The 21,770-nt window shown below is 51.0% G+C and overlaps 1 protein-coding gene across 5 annotated transcripts in view; it reads left to right on the top strand.

Moving 5' to 3' along the window:
- Positions 1 to 9,593, top strand: part of cep126 (centrosomal protein 126) — a 253,245-nt gene extending 243,652 nt beyond the window's left edge. For all 5 annotated transcript variants that reach the window (XM_072476359.1, XM_072476358.1, XM_072476360.1 and 2 more), the window contains one exon: positions 6,234 to 9,593. In XM_072476359.1, the coding sequence (XP_072332460.1) occupies positions 6,234 to 6,344 (111 nt within the window). In that variant the 3' untranslated portion in view covers positions 6,345 to 9,593. The remainder of the gene's footprint in view (positions 1 to 6,233) is intronic.
- The last annotated feature ends 12,177 nt before the right edge of the window (positions 9,594 to 21,770 follow it).

The following is a 21,770-nucleotide window of genomic DNA, read 5'->3' as shown; positions in this document are numbered from 1 at the left end:
TCTTTGTGGTGGCCGCCGAATTCTAGTTGATCAACGCAGAGGCGGATTAGGAGCCACCTGCGCTTGGAGAGGCGGGATCGCTGGCATCGCGGTGGGCGCGTGGACCGGCAGGATTGCTGGTAGATTGATGGCCTCGTGGTAGGGTACGTCCGGAGGAGGCATCGTAGGCGGTGGGGCACACCGGTCAGGTAGTGGGCGTGGAACTCTTTGCAGTGCCCGTCTGTTGCGCCATAGCAGGTAGCCATCAGCCATGCGGACAAGGGATGATCTTGGGGCCACTTGTTTGAGCACGACAGCTATGGCTGACCAGCCGCCCTCAGGCAACTGTATGCGAACATGATCAGTTGGGGCCAGCTCAGGCAGATCTGTGGCATGGGCATCGTATGTGGCTTTCTGTTGGGCCCGTGACTGCTGCACTTTCTGTCGGACCGTGAGGTGGTCAAGGTCGGGAACGTGGATGGCTGGAACTGTGGTCCTCAGAGTGCGATTCATGAGCATCTGGGCTGGAGACAATCCAGTGGACAGTGGGGTCACCCTGTATGCCAGCATTGCTAGGTTAAAATCAGAGCCTGAATCTGCAGCTTTGCACAGCAGCCGCTTTACAATGTGGACCCCTTTTTCGGCCTTCCCGTTTGACTGCGGGTAGTGGGGACTGGAGGTAACGTGACGGAAGTTGTAGGACTGTGCGAAGTCAGACCATTCCTGGCTGTAAAAGCAGGGACCGTTGTCGCTCATTACCGTGAGCGGTATCCCATGCCTGGCGAATGTTTCTTTGATTACCGCCTTCGACGTGAGGTCGGACAGTTTCACTACTTCTGGGTAACTGGAGAAGTAGTCGACCAGGAGTACGTAGTCACGCCCCTTGGCGTGGTAAATGTCCACACCTACTTTGGACCACGGAGAGGTCACGATCTCGTGCTGCTGCAACGTTTCTTTGGGCTGAGCTGGCTGAAACTTCTGACAGGTAGGGCAGTTGAGGACTGTATCGGCAATGTCCTGGCTGATGCCCGGCCAATAGACTGCCTCCCGAGCTCTGCGTCGGCATTTCTCGACTCCAAAGTGACCCTCATGGAGTTGGCCCAGCACCATAGCACGCATACTCTGTGGAATTACGATTCTGTCGCGTTTCAGAAGGATTCCCTCTACCACCGTCAGGTCGTCTGGGGACATTGTCCTTTCTGCCACCCATTGCTTAGGTGCTGCATCACTCGCTGCAGCAGAGGATCCTTGACTGTCTCCTCACGAATTTGGATCACCCGTTCGTCGGAGGCCGGAAGGTTCGAGGCACACAACTGCACTTGGGCTTCTATGTGGCAGGTGAAGTCACTTTGTTCATGCGGTGTGGTAATGGACCTGGACAGGACATCTGCAACAATCAGCTCTCTACCTGACATGTAGACCAGTTCGAAATCCTAGCGGTGTAGCTTCAGAAGAATATGCTGTAACCGCGGTGTCATGTCGTTTAAATCCTTCTGGACTATGTGGACTACAGGCCTGTGGTCCGTCTCTACCGTGAATTTTGGCAGCCCATAAACATAGTCGTGGACCTTGACTATCCCTGTTAGGAGGCCCAGACACTCCTTCTCAATCTGAGCGTACCGTTGCTCAGTGGGCATCATGGCCCTGGAGGCATACGCCACTGGAGCCCAGGACGCGTAGTCTTCCCGCTGAAGGAGCCGTCCTGGCTTGCATCAGTTGATATCTTGGTTTCCTTGGTTGGGTCGAAGAACGCTAGGACCGGGGCTGTCGTGAGTTTTGCTTTGAGCTCGCGCCATTCCTCTTCATGCGTGGGCAGCCACTGGAATTCCGTCGACTTTTTGACGAGGTGGCGGAAGGCCGTGGTGTGGGATGCCATATTGGGAATGAATTTCCCGAGGAAGTTAACCATTCCGAGAAAGCGGAGGACCGCCTTTTTGTCCTCTGGGGTCCTTCATGGCGTTGATCGCCGAGACCTTGTCGGCGTCTGGCCATACGCCCAGCTGCGAGATGTGGTCACCTAGGAATTTGATCTCCGATTGACCAAATGAGCACTTGGCCCTGTTGAGCTGAAGTCCATGTTCATGGATTCTTTGGAATACCTTTTTGAGGCAAGTGATGTGCTCCTGGGGCGTTGTGGACCAGATAATGACATCGTCAACATACACTCGTACCCCCTCGATGCCCTCCATCATCTGTTCCATGATGCGATGAAATACTTCGGAGGCAGATATGATGCCAAAAGGCATCTGGTTGTAGCAGTAACGACCAAACGGGGTGTTGAACGTGCACAACTTGCGACTGTTTGCGTCCAGTCGTATTTGCCAAAAACCCTTGGAGGTGTCGAGCTTAGTAAAGAATTTGCCATGAGCCATCTCACTGGTCAACTCTTCTTGTTTTGGTATCGGGTAGTGCTCCCTCATGATGTTGCGGTTTAGATCCTTCAGGTCAATGCAAATGCGAAGCTCCCCTGATGGTTTCTTGACGCAGACCATGGAGCTGACCCAGTCTGTGGGCTCTGTAACCTTTGATATGATGCCCTGGTCTTGGAGGTCCTGTAATTGCATCTTCAGACGATCCTTGAGGGGCGCCGGCAGCCGGCGAGGTGCATGAATGACAGGGGTGGCGTTCGGCTTGAGCAGGATTTTGTATCGGTATGGGAGCGTGCCCATTCCGTCGAACACGCTGTGGTACTGCGTGATGATGTCATCTATGTCGGCTTGCAAGTTTCCATCGGGCGAGGCCGTCGCCGGTGAGGATGACATGGTGTGGACGCGTTGAACAAGGTTCAGGAGCTTGCAGGCACGAGCACCGAGCAGAGATGCTCTGTCAGGCCCGATGATTTCAAACCGCAGCATCGCCTTGATCGCCTTATTGGATACCCCCAGTTGACACGAGCCACTGGCAGCTATGGCGTTGCCATTGTAGTCAAGGAGCTGACAGGCCGGTTGAAGAATGCTTGGTTTGGCGCGGATGGTGTCGAGGTCGGATTTCGAGATGAGGTTCGCCGATGCGCCGGTGTCCAGTTTGAACCGGATGCAGGCCTTGTTCACTGTGAGGACAGCAGACCACTCGTCGTCGGGATCCACACTGAGGATCGTGAGGCGTTGCGTAGGTGTGGTGGAAGGCAGCGCCTGTGTAGTTATGATGCCCACCCGGTATGAGGACTTGAGGCACTCAGCATCAGGGTCTGTTGGGCTGTCGGGATCGTAATCTGGCATGCCTTGTTGTATTGAGCGGACACTATAGCGCCGCAGCTGGGATCGCTGGCTGCTGAGCGGTGGAGCAGATCTGCAAAGGGCTGCGTAGCTGCCAAGCTTGCCACACTGTGGACACCGGCGTCCTTTTGCCGGACATTGCCGCTTTAAATGGGCAGAGCCACAATTTGGACCTACGCACCTGCGCAGTCGGGTTGTCAGGCTTGTCGTCCACTCGGTCGTGGCGCGCATGCGCAGGGACCTGGGAAAAGCGCGTGAAACGGCCACTCTCCTCGATGCTCAGGCCCTGCATTTGTGCAATGGCCTGCACCCGTTCCGCCTCGTGGGAGGCCAGCTTTGCAGTTTCTGCCGGCCTGATGTGGGAGTAACAATTCTTAGCATGCTCATGGACAACGCACATCTTGATAGTGACAGAGAGGGTCAACTGTTTGACTTTCAGGAGCTGCTGCCGAAGGGAGTCGGAGTGGACCCCGAAAACGATCTGATCATGGAATCAGCCGTCGAGTCATAGTTACATGACTGCACTAGGATGCGGAGATGGGTGACGAAGGACTGAAAAGGTTCATCCTTGCCCTGAAGCCTCTGCTGGAAAACGTACCATTCAAAGCTCTCATTCACCTCAATGTCGCAGTGGCTGTCAAACTTCAGCAGGACTGTTTTGAATTTTGTTTTGTCTTCGCCGTCAGTAAACGTGAGGGAGTTGTAGATGTGGATGGCATGGTCCCCCGCGGTGGAGAGAAATTGCGCGATCTTCCTGGCATCCGATGCTGCTTCGAGGTCGGAGGCCTCAATGTACCAGAGGAGCTTTTGCTTGAAGAGCTTCCAATTTGTGCCAAGGTTGTCGGAGATGCTGAGCTGCAGAGGAGGCTGGATATTTTCCATGTCACTAGATGGCTGCTTGCTGGTCAATGCTGATTCACTCGAGGTAGGTCCGTCAATTTTCAGTATCACTCCGTGGTACCATGATGTGTTAGGCAGGTTGGTTCGGTGTGGACTGCACTTGATGCAGCGATGCGAGAAACAGACCTCTAACACTGTGGAAGATCCAAAATGGTTTTATTGAATGATAGAACTAACATACATATTTAACTGTGGGTCGACACTATACTGAACTGACTGGAGACCTTGTACTAGCCTGACCAGACTTACTAGCTACCGCATGGTGTTTGCACTGTGCTAGCTCGTGGACTCTGACTGTCTCAGTGTCTGGGTCCAGACAGAGCGGGAAACCTAGTGCCCTCTGGCTTTATAGTGGTAGTGTCCTGTCTGGTGATTGGCTGCACTGTGCTGTGTGCTTACTGGTCATCCTGTGTGTCAGTCACTGCCTATCTGCACCTCATTATATACATGCGTGGATATTATGACAGGAGATAGGGGGGTATCATTCCAGATAGACTGGTACTGTCGGATGAGGATTCTGTATGAAAATGGACATGTGGTCAGTGGGAGGGATGGGCCAGTCTGTGTGGCATTAACAACTCAGGTCACCTGGTGGGAGATAGTGTAACCTCACCTCTGCACCGCACCCCAACCTCCACTTTGGTGACAGATCTGTCCCCGGCAACCCCCCCGCCCTCCAGGGCCCGATCCTTGTAGGGGGTGAGGACTCTGATGTCCAGCTCTCCACTGCCCATCTGGACCCTCCCTCCTGTTGTGGACCAACATCGCCTGCATGGATACAGAGGGGGAATCATGAACTGCTCACGCTGTTCATCGTGGGGGTGGGGGGTTCTGTGGGGGGGGGGGGGTGGAGATAGGACATATGGGGGGAATGGGAAGTAGTGGGTGAGGATGGGGAGTCGTGGGGGTGGGGAGTAGTGGGGTAGGGAGTTTGGAGCTGGGATAGGGAATATGGGTGGGTGGGGGGCATTGGGGGAGTGGGTCAGGAGTATGGGGGGGATGGGAAAGGTGGGGAGTATGTAGGGGATGGATGTTTGTGGGGGTGGCGAGTATGGGGGGGATGGAGAGTATGTGGGGAGGGGAGGGCAGGGGCAGCACTGCTGGACATGGCTTGGCCGGGGCATGGAACAGTGCTGGGCAGGGCGTGGCGGTGCCAGGCATATGCTGGTGGAAGGAGATCGGGAGGCTGATGTCAACCCACCCGTGCGGCCCGGTGGAGGTTGTTGACCTTCTTATGACATTGGGTGCCAGTCCTCCTGGCGACGCTCCCCGAGCTGATGGCTGCTGCCACTTCCATCCAGGTGGCACTGGCTGCCCTGTGTCCAGTGAAACCCGCCGAGACCCTTGGGGGAACACAACATCCCGTCTGACCTCTACCGCATCCAACTGCCTGGCCAGGCAGGCATCACCGAATCGTGGGGCTGGTCTCCTGGGTGGTATGGTTCTGAACTGTTTGGGGTTGGCTGTGCAGGAGTGGTTTAAGTGCTGCTCTCTATTGTTAGTGGGGGGCTGGCGAGTGCGGTCCCGGCGAATCAGCCGCAGGACAGCCATTTGCAGCGTGAAGTCCGTGGAGCCTCGTTAAATGATCCAATTAATGTTTTATAGCGGGGACGGCCTCGCTAGGCCGAGCGTTGAGAAGCTTGTGGCAGTTCCCACTTGCTACCCCACTTAGAAACATTTCCATTAAATCGCTCCCACAGTAACAGAAGTAGTCATTTTGCCACTCAAGCCTTTTTCGCTATTCAGCGTGATCATGATTAATCTGAACCCTAACACCAAATACCCGCCTTTGTCCCATATCCTTAATACCTTTGACTAACAAAAACTTTCACATTCAGTTTGAAAATTAACAAGTGATCGAGCACTATTTGCCATTTGCAGAAGGCAGTTCCAAATTCCTGTCAACCTTTGTGCAAAGACATGTTTCCTAATTTCCCTCAAGAGAGGTCTGGTTGTAATTTTCTGACTGTGCCACTAGTCCTAGATTCGCCATACTTTCTCCCTATCTACTCGATCTGACCTCCACCCTCCCCCACCAATATCATAGTGTATTATATTATCGTCCAACATATTATGCATCTGAATTATACAGACTGATATTATTAATAATATAACATTCCTGTCAAATTTTTTTTTTAGATCATAGCAAACGGTGTTTCTGGCTCAAGGTCCAGGCCGGAGCATGCCATCTGTGGCACACAAAAACATCGCAGCCTTGTTACTGATGCACGCATTCAAAGAAAATACTGAAAAAATGAAACTATCTGACCATGAAGAGCTACGTAAAACTTATTGTGTAGTCTGGACTTTACTCTGTGTGAAAACGTTAAAATATCTAAAGTTTAAAAATGCACTTTAATTCAAAATCAATGTTTATTTTAGAAAGTTGTTACCTGAGTGACAAGGTAGTGTTACCTCAGTGACAAGGTAGTAAAGTTTACCAACTTTAACTGCTACATTTCTCTGCATCACCATTGAAAATATTAGTAAAATGTTCCTGAAAATCTATCCGATTAATATGACAGTAAAATATTTTTCCCTATATATAGTTCCGGGTGTGATTGTCATTGGATGATTGAACTAAGAGCAGATATCAAACACTAGTCATGTTGCTGTAGCATCTGCTGCTTGCACTAAATGTTCAACTCAAATATTGGAAGTCACAGGCAGGCCAGGCGGTTTGCTGTATAAAAACTAGTTTGCAGGGCTGTGGAGGGGAGACAAGAAATCATTTTCTCATGGCTATTTAAGGACAATGTCGACTTTTGTCTTGCACAACTACAGCACTTTTTTTCTGCAAGGTATCATAAAGGAGGAATTGCCAAACGAGATATAATTGTTGTGGCTAATCCAAGAAAAGGAGTAAACAGAGAGACTGCTGCATACTGATTCCAATTTGCAAATCTGTCAAAATTCTCACTTGGATTTGTTTTCATGATTCATTAATTAGCATTAGTATGTATATTTATAATATTGATAGAATAAGAACAAAATCAAATACAACAGACAAAATTATGTATAGCAATACATCCTTTGATTCAAGCAAAGCGATGTGTTCATTTAATCATTTACCTCATTCATGCCTCTAAAAAACACTTATCACACAAACACCCATTTCTGTCACCCTCTCACTGTTCAATGACAAAACTTAGCGTTCTGTCACGTAGTGGCTATAATTTCCTGTGGCAGGGAATTTACTGGCATCTGCCATTTATTAGACTTGCTCGTGTTGCTTAGGTTTTTAAATTTTGTGCAAGCTGATAACACCGCAGTGAGGGAAACAGCAAAAGAGCTAAGAAGGAAATGCAAATTAGAGTTGGTGAATTCAGTGTCAAATCAGGTACAAAAAGAGAAGGAAAGAAAATTGGATTGAGAGTAAAGAAACAAAAAGGAAAAACTAAACAGTATAGTTTGTCCTTTTAAAATCGCCAACGATGGAAATCTGGGGCGAGATTCTCCGACCCCTCACCGGGTCGGGGAATCGCCGGGGGCTGGCGTGAATCCCGTTCTCGCCGGTTGCCGAAGTCTCCGGCACCGGATATTCGGCAGGGGCGGAAATCGCGCCGCGCCGGTTGGCGGGCCCCCCCCCACTCGATTCTCCGGCCTGTCCCGCCGGCGTAAATTAAACCACCTACCTTACCGGCGGGACAAGGCGGCGCGGACGGGCTCCGGGGTCCTGGGGAGGGCGCGGGGCTATCTGGCCCCGGGGGGTGCCCCCACGGTGGCCTGGCCCGCGATCGGGGCCCACCGATCCGCGGGCGGGCCTGTGCCGTGGGGGCACTCTTTCCCTTCCGCCCCCCGCCACGGTCTCCACCATGGCGGAGGCGGAAGAGACTCCCTCCACTGCGCATGCGTGGGAAACTGTCAGCGGCCGCTGACGGCATTCCCGCGCATGCGCCGCCCAGAGATGTCATTTCCGCGCAAGCGGGCGGGGCACCAAAGGCCTTTTCCGCCAACTGGTGGGGCGGAAATTCGTCCGGCGCCGACCTAGCCCCTCAAGGTTGGGGCTCAGCCCCCAAAGATGCGGAGCATTCCGCACCTTTGGGGCGGCACGATGCCCGTCTGATTTGCGCCGTTTTGGGCGCCAGTCGGCGGACATCGCGCCGTTTCCGGAGAATTTCGCCCCTGAAATGAGACTCCACACTTAAATGTCATTATTGAAGAGATTGATTCTGAAAAAGGTACTTAGACTGAAATGGACACAACTTAAATTTCCATGCATGTGTTTAGTTTGTATTTATCATGAAAATACTTCAACTTCACACCATTCAATGCATTTGAATGATAGGGCGGATAACAAAATCCTGTTTATGTAAGGCTGATGGCTATACAGACAACTTCGGGATAGTTGCAATTAACAGCATATCTCCTTGCATATGAAATTGTTGTACCATTTGTGTATAAGAAATCATTGAGAGCCATATCTTCACTGTTATTTTGTAAAATTTTGGGTTGATGCAGGTGTGAACAGTGACCAGATAAAGAGATTTTGGAACTTAGAATTAACTTTCTTTTCAATAATTTTGCCCCAACCTTTGCTTACTGAAATTATATATAGATGCTTTGCTGCAGTGAATTTCAATGAACAGGAAGTACCTTCCTGTATCTCATCACTGTCACCAACCTTAATTTGCAAGCCTTGCAAAGGTCAGTAAGAGTCAACTGGCAAGATGACTTGTGGGGCCATCGTAACCAAACTGTTGCTTTTTCTTATTTGACATCAAAATGTGTGCACATCCAGCATACATAATTGAATAGCAGTCAGGCTTGGAAATTGATGGTGTTTGTTTTTTCAGGGACTAAGAAAGCCAATTGTACCACCATTGAGGAAGGCAGGGATGCTTCTCTCAAAGGGGAAATTTCTTTTGGAATCTCATTGTAGGATATTCTGCTTTTTAAATTAGTTAAAATGCAAAAAGCATCTATTTGAAACACTTTACATTGCTAATTATTCTGTGGAAAAGCAATTCATTATTAATAATCATAGTTTTGAGAGACAACACCAGTTGTTGCTCTTCTGATATTTTGTAAAATCTTTCCTCTTCCAATTGATGTATAATGACGAATGACTGTTGAGGTTAGAAGCTAGATGAATCCTAAATGTTAACCATAAAATGGTGCAGCATTTTAAGCTTCTAATATGAACAAAGCACAAACAAATTGCAAAATATGTGCAAATTGTAAAGTCATGTTTTTGTGTGTATGCATGTATGTCTTTCTATCTCTCAGTATAAAACTACCAGGGACTGTCATGATTCATCTGTGGTCTCAGTGACTGTTCTTGATAGTAGAACTGAGATAGACTAAAAAATCAGGTTCTCCCCTTTGATCAGGAACTGGGCAAGATTTTCTGGCTCTTCCCGTCTTCCAGTCCCACTGATGGCGACCCCCACCGCAGTGGGCTCACAAAACAGCACTGACATCAGCGGGACCAAAGATCCCACCGGCCAATGGCAATTCGCCTCTGCCACCAGAAAACACATTGGGGTGGGGGTGGGGGGTGGGAGGAGGAGGGGGGGGGTGGTATCCCACCCTTTAAAGTCTTTGAGCTATGGTCCACAATGGAATATTACCGTGACTAATTATCTACAAATTCAAGAGGTGTTGGTTAATGGGATGGCAAGTCAGAGAGTGACACTCTCTGAAACTTTTTATTTGGTGGAACAGGCTCATGCACCTAACATGTGAATATGTGAATATAGTTTGATTTTTATAATGAAAAACTGAAGTTAATTATATCCTTTAATATGCATTGAAAAAAAACGTATATTTTATTAATGATGGAAACAATGTAATTGAATGTTGTACACTTTCCTAGTCACTAAGATGTACAGTGGTAAAGTCATAAAATCAAATTTAAGCCTACGTGCATATTGAAACATATAAACTTGAAGTTACTTTTTCGTTGCATTTTAATCCTTACCACAGTGTTGTGTGCAATTGATCCTGCTTACAAAGTTTTGTTTGATCGAATTTGCTGTGATTTTAACCTTTTAAGCTCGTATATTTATGCTTTATTTGCTAAATTATACAAGCTCGGTTATGAATGTTGCCGCCTGAATGTTTTAGTTTTGATATGTTGTATTGTCTGAACTGTACATTTGTTTCTTTTGCAACTTTTTTTGTCAAATTGTATAATTTCTATTTGCAAAGTACAAGCAAAATACCCACATAACTGTAACTCATCTCTTGCGTGTGGGTGAGAGAGATCCAGAGTACAAAATCAGGTACTAAAGCAGTTATTTGTTGGCCTGAAATTTTGACACTTCTGGCAGATTATTGGAACTCTGATTAGAGTTCAGTTGCTTTAATATTACTGCTCCATCCAGGGACTATTCTTTGAGGGCATTTAATTCTTAAAAAAAACTCTTCGCAAAACATTTTGCTGTTTTACCAATGAATGATAAATGAGCAGTCAAACCTCAGAGGTTGGTTCCTTTCATCGTCTAATGAAAAATGGTCATTTATATACACATATTTGTTATACTGAGATAACTGCATAAACCAGGTTTATAATCTGTTGAAACTGAGCTATGATGGAATTTACAAATAATTTCATGATGATTTCCTGTAACAGAGTGATTCCTCAAAAGGAACATTTTACTCTGCCTTGCAAAAAGTTAGACATTTCTCCAGCTCCGATGGGCTGAGTTCCCCACGGCGCGGTTCACTTGTGCTTTCAAAAATCGTGAAACCGGCGGCTGCTGAGGGAGAGAGAGGGGTTACGGAAGGTGTCCAACATCTCCATTATTTGCTGTCAGTTGTGCCGCTGGCCGGGGGCTTCTGCCACGGCTGGGGGGAGTAGTGGGGGGTGGCCAGGAGGTGGGCTGTGGGGTTGGGGTGGATGGACAAGGAACACCATTGCCACAGCCGGCACGGCAGCCATGCAGCTACGCACATAGTGAACAGCCCACTCTGAACTTAGTGCCATGGGTCATACTGTTGTCCCCCCAGGGCACCACCCAGGGCCCTTTGGCCCCTGCCGATCCATCAGCTGTATGGGCGCGCTCCAGCACAACCAGTGCCATCGTTTGGGCTGGGATAAGTGTGTGTGGGGATTGTAATGTGTATGTGCGGCTGCAGTTCGTCAGCCTCCCGAGTGTCGATCACTGACCCGCACCGTTTTTCAGTGGAAACGACTGTGTACCTCGCGGCACCGGTGCTGGCGCCTCAACGGTGGCGGAATAGGTTCAGATGCAGCGCCGGTTTTTCTGTCGTAAAAGTCAACGGATTCTGCGTTGGCATAAACATTTAGTCTCAGAAGCGGAGAATCCCGTCCATGATTTTTATTTCTGTGTGGGGTGGGGGGTGCTGGAGTCAAGGGTGCAGATTGATGGTGCCACAGAGGTTGCCAAGTGCCAATTTATGCCCCTCTACCCACCTCATTCTGCATTGTTGGCTGAAAACCCAGACTTCCATTCAATTGATGAAAGCAGTACACACAATCCTCCTCAAAGACGTTGTTGAACTACTTCCACCTCCGGGCGAACCTATCAACCGACTCTCTCAAGACGAACTTGATCTTTCACGACCTCAGGAATTCCTCCAGGTCATTCATCCACACCCCCGATTTTGGTGGTTCCAAGTCCCTCCACCCAAGCAGAATCCATCTTCAGGCTATCAGGGAAGGAAAGGCTAAGACATCGGCCTCTCTCGCCCCTAGATTCCCGGGTCTTCCGCCACTTCAAACATCGCTACCTCTGGGCTCGGGATCACCTTCACTCCCAACACCTCAGACATTACATCTGCAAATCCCTGCCAGAAACCCTTTAGTTTCGGACATGCACAGAACATGTGGATATGGTTCGCAAGCCTCCCCATGCACCGTGCACACCTATCCTCTACTTCCTGAAAGAACCTACTCATCCTTGCCACCGTCATATGTGCCCCTTGAATTACTTTGAACTGAATAAGACTGAGTCTTGCACAGGATGAGGATGCATTCACCCTCCTCAGGGGCTCTTCCCACGTCCCGGCCTCTAGCTCCTCCTCCCATTTCCATTTAACATCTACTATCGGGGCTGTTATACCGTCAATTCACTGTGAGAATGAGTGAACATTAGGCTTTATTATCCATGAACTCGCCTGCCAGAGTCGGCTGTACAAATGGGTGCCACCCACAGGTGGCTGGTCTATATATGGCCTCGGTGAGGTCGGAGCCAGAGGCGGAGCCCACCGGGGTTCCAGTACAGTACCTGGAAGTAGACCGTATCATCACTTCCAGGTCATAGGTCACAGCATTATACAGACAGCTCATGCATTAGGTGAATACATTCATCCCTGTTAAAAAAATCAAGTCCTGCAGGGGTGACGTGGGGTCATTAAATATTCAGTCTGGAGGCTGGTTCGTTCTTTTCGACCTCCTCAGCTCTGGCGAGGCGTCACGGTTGTTGCAGATGGTGATTCCAGGGGCATTGTGTCTGAAGCTTGAGCCTCAGTCCAGCGTGTTGGAGACGGTTGGGGGGTGGGGGTAGGCAGGGGGATGGTGGGTGGCGGCAGTGCTGGCGCGGGACAATACAGGAGACCCAGGGGGGAGTAAGGGGTGCTGGGGGTGGCGGTAGGCAGCGGGGAGGGGGAGGGTTGGCAGAGGAACCAGCTGGCGCCAGGTCTCGTAGGGAGCCATCCGTCCTGGTGCGCGATGTAGGCGTACTGGGGGTTGGCGTGCAGCAGCTGGACCCTCTCGACCAGGGGGTCGGTCTTATGGCTCCTCATATGCCTCCGGAGAAGGACAGGTCCCGGAGTTGTCAGCCAAGATGGAAGCGAGACCCCGGAGATGGACTTCCTAGGGAAGACGAATAAATGGTCGTGAGGGGTCTCGTTCATGGCTGTGCAGAGGAGTGATCTAATGGAGTGGAGGGCGTCAGGGAGGACCACCTGCCAGCAGGGGATCGGGAGACTTCTAGACCGGAGGGCCAGAAGGACAGCCTTCCATACCGCCGCATTCTCCCTCTCCACCTACCAGTTTCCCTGCGGGTTATAGCTCGTAGTCATGCTCGAGGCGATGCCTTTGCTGAGCAGGTACTGACGTAGCTCATCTCTCAAGAACGATGTGCCCCGGTCGCTGTGGACATACGCAGGGAAACCGAACAGTGTGAAGATGCTGTGCAGTGCCTTTATCACAGTGGCCGAGGTCATGTGGGGGCAGGGGACAGCGAAGGGGAAGCGGGAGTACTCATCAACGACGGTTAGAAAGTATATATTACGGTTGGTGGCGGGGAGGAGCCCTTTGAAGTCAATACTTAGGCGCTCAAAGGGCCGGGAAGCCTTCACCAGGCCGGCCTTGTCTGGCCGGTAGAAGTGCGGTTTGCACTCCGCACAGACCCGGCAGTCCCTGGTCATGGCCTTGACCTCCTCGGTGGAGAAGGGCAGATTGCGGGCCTTAATAAAGTGGGTAAGCCGGGTGACCCCCGGGTGACAGAGGTCATCGTGGATAGCCCAAAGTCGGTCATCTTGCGCGCTGGCGCATGTGCCACGGGACAGGGCATCTGGGGGCTCATTGAGCTTCCCAGGACGATACTTGATATCGTAATTGTAGGTGGAGAGTTTGATCCTCCACCTCAAGATTTTGTCATTTATTATTTTGCCCCGTTGTGCATTATCAAACATGAAGGCGACCGACCGCTGGTCGGTGACGAGAGTGAACCTCCTCCTGGCTAGGTAGTGCCTCCAGTGCCGCACGGCTTCCACTACGGCTTGTGCTTCCTTCTCGACCGAGGAGTGTTGGATTTCGGAAGCGTGGAGGGTTCTCAAGAAGAATGCTACTGGCCTGCCCGTCTGGTGGAGTGTGGCGGCCATTGCAACGTCTGATGCATCGCTCTCTACCTGAAAGGGGACGGACTTGTCCACCGCGTGCATTGCGGCCTTGGTGATGTCGGCCTTGATGCGGCTGAAGGCCGAGCGGGCCTCAGCCGTCAGGGAAAAAGTGGTGGTTTGAATAAGTGGGCGGGCTTTGTCTGCATAGTTGGGGACCCACTGGGCGTAGTAGGAGAACAGCCCCAGGCATCGTTTGAGGGCCGTGAGGCTGGGGGGGGGGGGGGGGGGGGAGTTCCGTCGGGCTCGGGCCCTAGGACTCCGTTCTCCACAACATAACCAGTCGGGTCGTGCAGAAAACGCACTTCTCTTTGTTATATGTGAGGTTGAGGGATTGGGCGGCCTGGAGGAACCTCTGAAGGTTGGCGTCATGGTCCTGCTGATCATGGCAGATGGTAACATTGTCCACGTACGGGTATGTAGCCCGCAAACCGTACTGGTCCACCATCCGGTCCATCATTCTCTGAAAGACCGAAGGGGACCCTGAAGAAATGGAAGAGTCAGCTGGCTGCTTCAAAGGCAGTGTAGTGGCGCTCTTTCAGGCGGATTGGGAACTGGTGGTAAACCGACTTCAGATTGACCGTTGAGAACACCCGGTACTGTGCGATCTGGTTGACCATCTCCGCTATGCGGGGGAGGGGGTACGCATCCAGTTGCGTGAACCAGTTAATGGTCTGGCTGTAGTCCACAACCATCCGATTCTTTTCCCCGGTCCAGACGACCACCACTTGCGCTCTCCAGCGGCTGTTGCTGGCCTCGATGATCCCTTCACTCAACAGTCGCTGGACATCCGACTTGATAAAAGTCTCATCTTGGGAACTGTACCGCCTGCTCCTGGTGGCGATGGGTTTACAGTCGGGAGTGAGGTTCGCAAAGAGCGAAGGGGGGAAGACCTTGAGGGTCGCGAGGCTGCATAACGTGAGGGGGGCAAGGGTCCGCCGAACTGTAGGGTCAGGCTTCGGTGACTGCATTGGAAGTCTAATCCGAGTAGTAGGGGGGCGCAGAGGTGAAGAAGGACGTACAGCTTAAAACGAGCGTACTCTGCGCCCTGCATCGTGAGATTAGAGATGCAGTACCCCCGGATCTGAACCGAATGGGAACCGGAGGCAAGGGAGATTGTTTGGGATGCGGGGTAGATGTGGAGGGAGCAGCGCCTTACCGTGTCAGGGTGGATGAAGTTCTCCGTGCTCCCGGAGTCGAAAAGACGGGGGTCTCGTTCCCGTTGACCCAGACGACCATCATAGAGTTTTTCAGGTGCTTTGGCTGCGACTGGTCGAGGGTGACTGCGCCAAGCTGCGGGTAGTCGGCGGTATCGGGGTCACAAAATGGCGGCCCCAATGAGTCGCACGTGTCGGGCTGGGTCGAAGATGGGCGCCCCCATAGGTCGCACGTATCGGTCGGTGCCGGAGTCGACGGCCAAGATGGCCCCAACAAGTCGCACGATCCTGATGACTCGTCTGAAGGGGGCGTTCCGGGCAGGCACACAGCCACATTGCGGGATCTGCGGGCCTGCGAGTCCATGGGTCGGGCCTGGTGAGTTTTCGATTTCTGGGCTTTAGGTCGGCCCAGACAGACTCTGGCGAAGTGTCCCTTTTCCCCACAGTCGATGTGCGGGCTGGGCAACACTGCCGGGGATGTTGACCCTGGCCATAGAAGTAGCACTGCGGTCCCCCGGGCTGGACTGGCAGCTGCGTGGCACAGGCCTGTGACGTCGTCGGGTCCGACGGGGGCCGCGATGATGGTGTCCACGAGGGGTTCGCCTGGCCCGCGGGGAACGCACTGAGGCTCTGGTAGGCCACCTCTAACGAGGTAGCTAGCTTTACCGTTTTGTTAAACCACTGTTGTACCTATATTAGAGGATGTACAGTAGAACCTGCACTACAGGTTCACCTGTGGCCCCTGCCTGCTGGCTCCGCCAGGAGGCGGGGTATAAATATGCGTGTCCCCCTGCTTGCAGCCATTTCACCAGCTGCTGTGGGAGGCCACACATCTGATACCAGTAAAGCCTCAGCCCGATAGTAAACTGGCATGCGGGGGAAGGCACCGGCTTCTTATACTTCGCCTTCAGGGCGGAGTATGAGGTCAACGGCCAACCAGGACCCGGGATCTGTCAGCCAATGACATTAGGGCTTCCAGTCCCACATGACCCCCAATACATACTACCACAGTAAGGTGCTGCTCCCTCACGATACACCCCGCCAATCAAAAAATCTCCCTGGCCTCCGGATCCCACTACGTAGCGATCCGGGGGTACTGTACGGTCACGCTCACGGACGTAGAATTCCATGCCTTCCACCTCTACGTTCTCTCTAACCTCTGCGCTGCACTAATCCTCGGCCTGGATTTCCAGTGTAACCTCCAGAGCCTAACCCTGAAATTCGGCGGACCCTGACCACCCCTTACTGTGTGCGGCCTCGCGAACCTAAAGGTCGACCCACCTTCCCTCTTTGCCAATCTAACTCCAGATTGCAAACCCGTCGCCACCAGGAGCAGACGGTACAGCACCCAGGACAAGACCTTCATCAGGTCCGAAGTCCAGCGGCTGCTTCGGGAAGGCATCATTGAGGCCAGCAACAGCCCCTGGAGAGCTCAATTGGTAGTCATTAAAACTGGGGAGAAGCACCGAATGGCCGTGGACTACAGCCAGACCATCAACCGGTACACGCAGCTCAACGCTTACCCCCTCCCACGCATATCTGACATGGTTAACCAGATTGCACAGTACCGGGTCTTCTCAACGGTAGACCTGAAATCCGCCTACCACCAGCTCCCCATCCGTAAATCAGACCGTCCATACACCGCCTTCGAGGCGGACAGCCGCCTATACCACTTCCTTAAGGTCCCCTTCAGCGTCACTAACGGGGTCTCGGTCTTCCAAAGGGAGATGGACCAAATGGTCGACCGGTACGGTTTGCGGGCCACGTTTCTGTACCTAGACAATGTCACCATCTGCGGCCATGATCAGCAGGACCACGACGCCAACCTTGCTAAATTTCTCCACATCGCTACTCTCCTAAACCTCACTTACAACAAGGAGAAGTGCGTGTTCAGCACGACCCGCTCAGCCATCCTCGGCTATGTGGTCCAGAACGGAGTTCTAGGACCCGGTCCCGACCGCATGCACCCCCTCATGGAGCTCCCCCTCCACCACTGCCCCAAGGCCCTCAAACGCTGCCTGGGATTCTTTTCTATTACGCTCAGTGGGTCCCAAACTATGCGGACAAGGCCCGCCCACTCATACAGTCCACCCACTTCCCCCTGACGGCCGAGGCCCAACAGGCCTTCGCCTGGATCAGCGCTGATATTGCCAAGGCCACAATGTACGCTGTAGATGAAACACTGCCTTTCCAAGTAGAAAACGACACATCAGATGTCGCCCTTGCCGCCACCCTCAATCAGGCAGGCAGGCCCGTGGCATTCTTTTCCCGCACCCTTCATGCCTCGGAAATTCGGCACTCATCCGTCAAAAAGGAGGCCCAAGCTATCGTTGAAGCTGTGTGGTATTGGAGGCATTACCTGGCAGGCAGGAGATTCACTCTCCTCACTGACCAACGGTCGGTAGCCTTTATGTTCAACAACACACAGCGGGGCAAGATCAAAAATGATAAAATCGTGCGGTGGAGAATCGAGCTCTCCACCTATAATTACGAGATTAAGTATCACACTGGCAAACTCAAGAGCCCCCAGACGCCCTATCCTGAGGTACATGTGCCGGCGCACAGGTAGACTGACTCCGGACCCTGCACAACAGCCTTTATCACCCAGGGGTCACTCGGTTGTACCACTTCATTAAGGCACAAAATTTGCCCTACTCCGTCGAGGAAGTAAGGACAATCACCAGGGATTACCAAGTCTGTGCGGAGTGCAAGCTGCACTTCTACCGGCCGGACCGCGCATGTCTGGTGAAGACCTCCCGCCCCTTTGAACGCCTCAGCGTGGACTTCAAAGGCCTCCTCCCCTCCACCGATCGTCACACATAATTCCTCAGTGTGATGGACGAATACTCCCGGTTCCCCTTCGCCATCCCATGCCCCGACATGACGTCTGCCACCGTCATTGAAGCCACCAATTTGATCTTCACTCAGTTCGGTTTCCCCACCTACACCCACAGTGACAGGGGATCCTCATACGTGAGTGATGAGCTGCGTCAGTTCCTGCTCAGCCTCCAGCAGAACGACAAGCTAGAACCCCCCGGGAAACAGGCAGGTAGAAAGGGAGAATGGGACGGTATGGAGGGCCGTCCAGCTGGCCCTTTGGTCCAGAAACGTTCTGGCCTCCCGCTGGCAAGAGGTCCTCCCTGATGCACTACATTCCATTCGCTCATTACTCTGCACTGCCACTAACAATACACTGCATGAACGTCTTTTTGCCTTCCCCAGGAAGTCCACATCCAGGGTGTCGATCCCGACTTGGCTCACAACTCCAGGAACCGTGCTTCTCTGTAAACATGTCTGACTCCACAAGGCGGACCCGTTAGTGGAGAGGGTACACTTGCTCCACGCAAACCCCCAGTACACCTACGTGGCCTTCCCCGACGGCCGCCAGGATACGGTCTCCCTCAGGGACCTGGCACCAGCAGGTTCCACCCCCACACCACCCCCGGCGCCACCCTCCCATCCCCCATCACTCACAACACCACCAGCCCCCCCCCCAGGACCGTCCGTTCTCCCCCTGCCCACGCTTGATGAAGAGGATTTCGGCATGCTCCCGGAGTCACCTTCGACCAGGTCAGCACCAACATCGCCGTCACCATTTCGTCGCTCCAAAAGGACCATCAAGGCCTCGGACCGGCTGAACCTCTGACTGGTCCACCGGATGTCAAAGGACATTTGTTTTGCTTTGTAAATATTAAAATCATTATTGTATATAGTTATCCACCACCCCCGCCGGACTCAATTTTATTTTAACAGGGGGTGAATGTGGTAAACCACTGTTGTACCTATATTAGAGGATGTACGGTAGAACCTGCACTACAGGTTCACCTGTGGCCCCTGCCTGTTGGCTCCGCCCAGGAGGTGGGGTATAAATATGCATGTCCTCCTACTCGCAGCCATTTCACCAGCTGCTGTGGGAGGCCACACATCTGATACCAATAAAGCCTCAGTTTGGATTCAACTTTTGTCTTTAGTCAAATTGATCGTGCCTCAATCGTGTCCCGCAAGTCAGAGGTCCCGTTTTCCAGCAGGCACTGCCTGATGTAGTTCGATCGGACCCCAGCCACGTAGGTGTCCCTGATCTGTAGGTTCATGGGTTCCTCTGCCGTCACATCCCGATAGCTGTAGTTCCTCGCGAGTAGGGTCAGGGTTTCCAGGTACTCGTCCAGCGATTCCCCGGCGAGTTGACGGCGAGTAATGAGAAGGTGTCAGGCGAACACCTCGTTTACGGGCTTAACAAAATGTGCCTTGAGGGTTGCGACCGCCGTCTCGTACGTGGCAGCTTTCTCTATCATCACGGAGATTCGATGGCTCATCCGAGCGTGGAGGAGTCTGAGCTTGAGGGTTTCAGTGGGAGGCATTGTGGAGAAGTCAAGGTAGGCCTCGAAGCAGCGAAGCCAATGTTCGAAGATCTCCTTGGCCTCTGATGCGCGCGGGTCGAGTTCGAGCTTATGTGGCTTTAGAGCGGCTTCCATGGTGCTGTTGATGGATAATAAATTGTTATACCATCAATTCACTGTGAGACCATGAGAACGAGTGAACATTAGGCTTTATTATCCATGAACTCACCTGCCAGAGTCGGCCGTACAAATGGGTGCCACCCACAGGTGGCTGATCTATATATGGCCCCGGTGAAGGCGGAGCCAGAGGCGGAGCCCACTGGGGTTCCAGTACAGTACCTGGAAGTAGACCATATCATCACTTCCAGGTAATAGGTCACAGCATTATACAGACAGTTTATACATTAGGTGAATACATTCTCTCCCAGTCTATCAGCTCCTTATAATTCTTGAACACCTTCCCCTCCCCTACTCACTCCCTCATCAGCACCTTATCCTGAAAACCCGAGGGCAGCACCTGCTTCCTCTCAAAATTTCAGACCTATAAGTATTTAAACCCATTCCCGCTGGGCAAATCATATTCCTCCCCCATGCACCTCGCAAACTACCCCATACAAACAGGTCCCCAAATCGCTCAATCCCTGCATGCCACCACCCCCGAAACCTCGCATCCAGCCCCCCCAATGCAAACCCGTGGTTGTCTCGAATCGGAGACTGCATCAAAGCACCCTCCAATCTCAGATGCTGCCTCTACTGCCCCCACACCCTCAAGGCCGACACCACCGCTGGGCTTGTGGAGTACCCGGCCGGCAAGAACAGCAGAGGCGCCATCAACAATACCCCAAAACTCGTTCCCCTGCAAGAGGTCGCCTCCATCCGCCCCCATACCGACCCCTCCCCACTTCCTCACCATAACGATGTTAGCCGCCCAGTAATAAATCATATTCAGCAACACCTGCCCCCCTCCCCGCACTCCTTTCCCCAGTTCCAAAAGCGCCTTCTCGACCCGTGGGGTCTTCCCCGCCCTCACAAACCCCAAAATCAATGCATTGACTTTCTTAAAAAATTAGTTTTATAATCTGTTCTAAACAAAGATTCATTAGATTGCTGCCTGGCATATGGAAGTGCAAATGTAAAGATATTTTAAAATAAGTATTTTTTTGTTCAAACAAATTCCAAGGCAATATGAAAGAAGTATTAAAAATAACGCAAGGGTGAGACAGAGTAAATAGAAATAGATTATTTCCGGTAGTTGAGGGGTTTAAAGTTTCAAGATTAAATGTAAGAGATTTATAATTTAAAGCAATATATACTTCTTTACTCAGAGTTGGGAGATTGTGTAATTTGCATCCAGGATTAGTAAATGAGATACAAACCACATCAACATTCAATGTTCGTTTGAATAAAGGGGTGAAGGACTATGGAAACGCGCACGATAAATGTGGTTAGAATAAGTTCCTTGTATGTCATTGACATGGACTAGTTGTGCCAAATGGCCTTTTGCCATATTGTACTTCAATGTGTGTTTCATGTTTCTAGCAGGATAGTGGGGTTGGAGTAATTCATCTCTCCATTGTAAAACTACTATTGGCCTGGATAAAATGAACTACAAGGCCTCCTTAAGTCTAATTTCCATCATTTTTCTTCTTTAATGATTAGTTCCTGATTTTGACGAAGCCTTTCTTGACAGCAAAAAGAAACAAATTATTCCAAACAATAAATGTGCAAAGAAGTCCCTTAAATTGCTGTCAAATAAACTGCTCATGGAGTTTGGTAGTAGCACTGGCTCAGCAGCTCACCCTCCCATCATTCAGTTATGTGGGGAATAAATAAAATGTAACGTTTTAATATAAAGTAAATATATTAAAAAACTCAAAAATTAATGATAATGTTGTAGAATTGCACGTATTAGTAGCTTTAATTTTAACAATAGCTTTGTAAATTCAATGGGGCAAGCTGCTGATTCCAGAGATGATTTTTGCCAGAGCTTCCAAAGTCCGCATTAGAGCTGCAGCTACCATTAATTTCTACAGTTGACACATAACAATGTAGATTTCCTTTTAGTGTTCAGTATGTGATCTCCCAACTAGCAGGGGAAATCTAGGCTCCAAAAATAAAATTGCAAATCACAGCTTTCAAACAATTTCACATCTACATGTGTTTATTGCTACTGATGTTGAGGAATCTGCACTATATACAAGTGATACAAATCCCCAACTGCCAAACCCCAGGATATTCCAGCACCACCACTTTTTAAAATACTATAAAAGGGCTTTATATACCTGAAAACCTTCTTTCCTCTTGGATTGTTAACTGAACCAAGTTTTATTATTAAAAACCTATTTAGAAATTGTTGGAAGTAAAGTTCAATT

The sequence above is a fragment of the Scyliorhinus torazame genome, chromosome 15 (assembly GCF_047496885.1).
Source record: "Scyliorhinus torazame isolate Kashiwa2021f chromosome 15, sScyTor2.1, whole genome shotgun sequence".
Classification (NCBI taxonomy): domain Eukaryota; kingdom Metazoa; phylum Chordata; class Chondrichthyes; order Carcharhiniformes; family Scyliorhinidae; genus Scyliorhinus; species Scyliorhinus torazame.
This window is presented reverse-complemented; position numbering and strand designations above follow the sequence as displayed.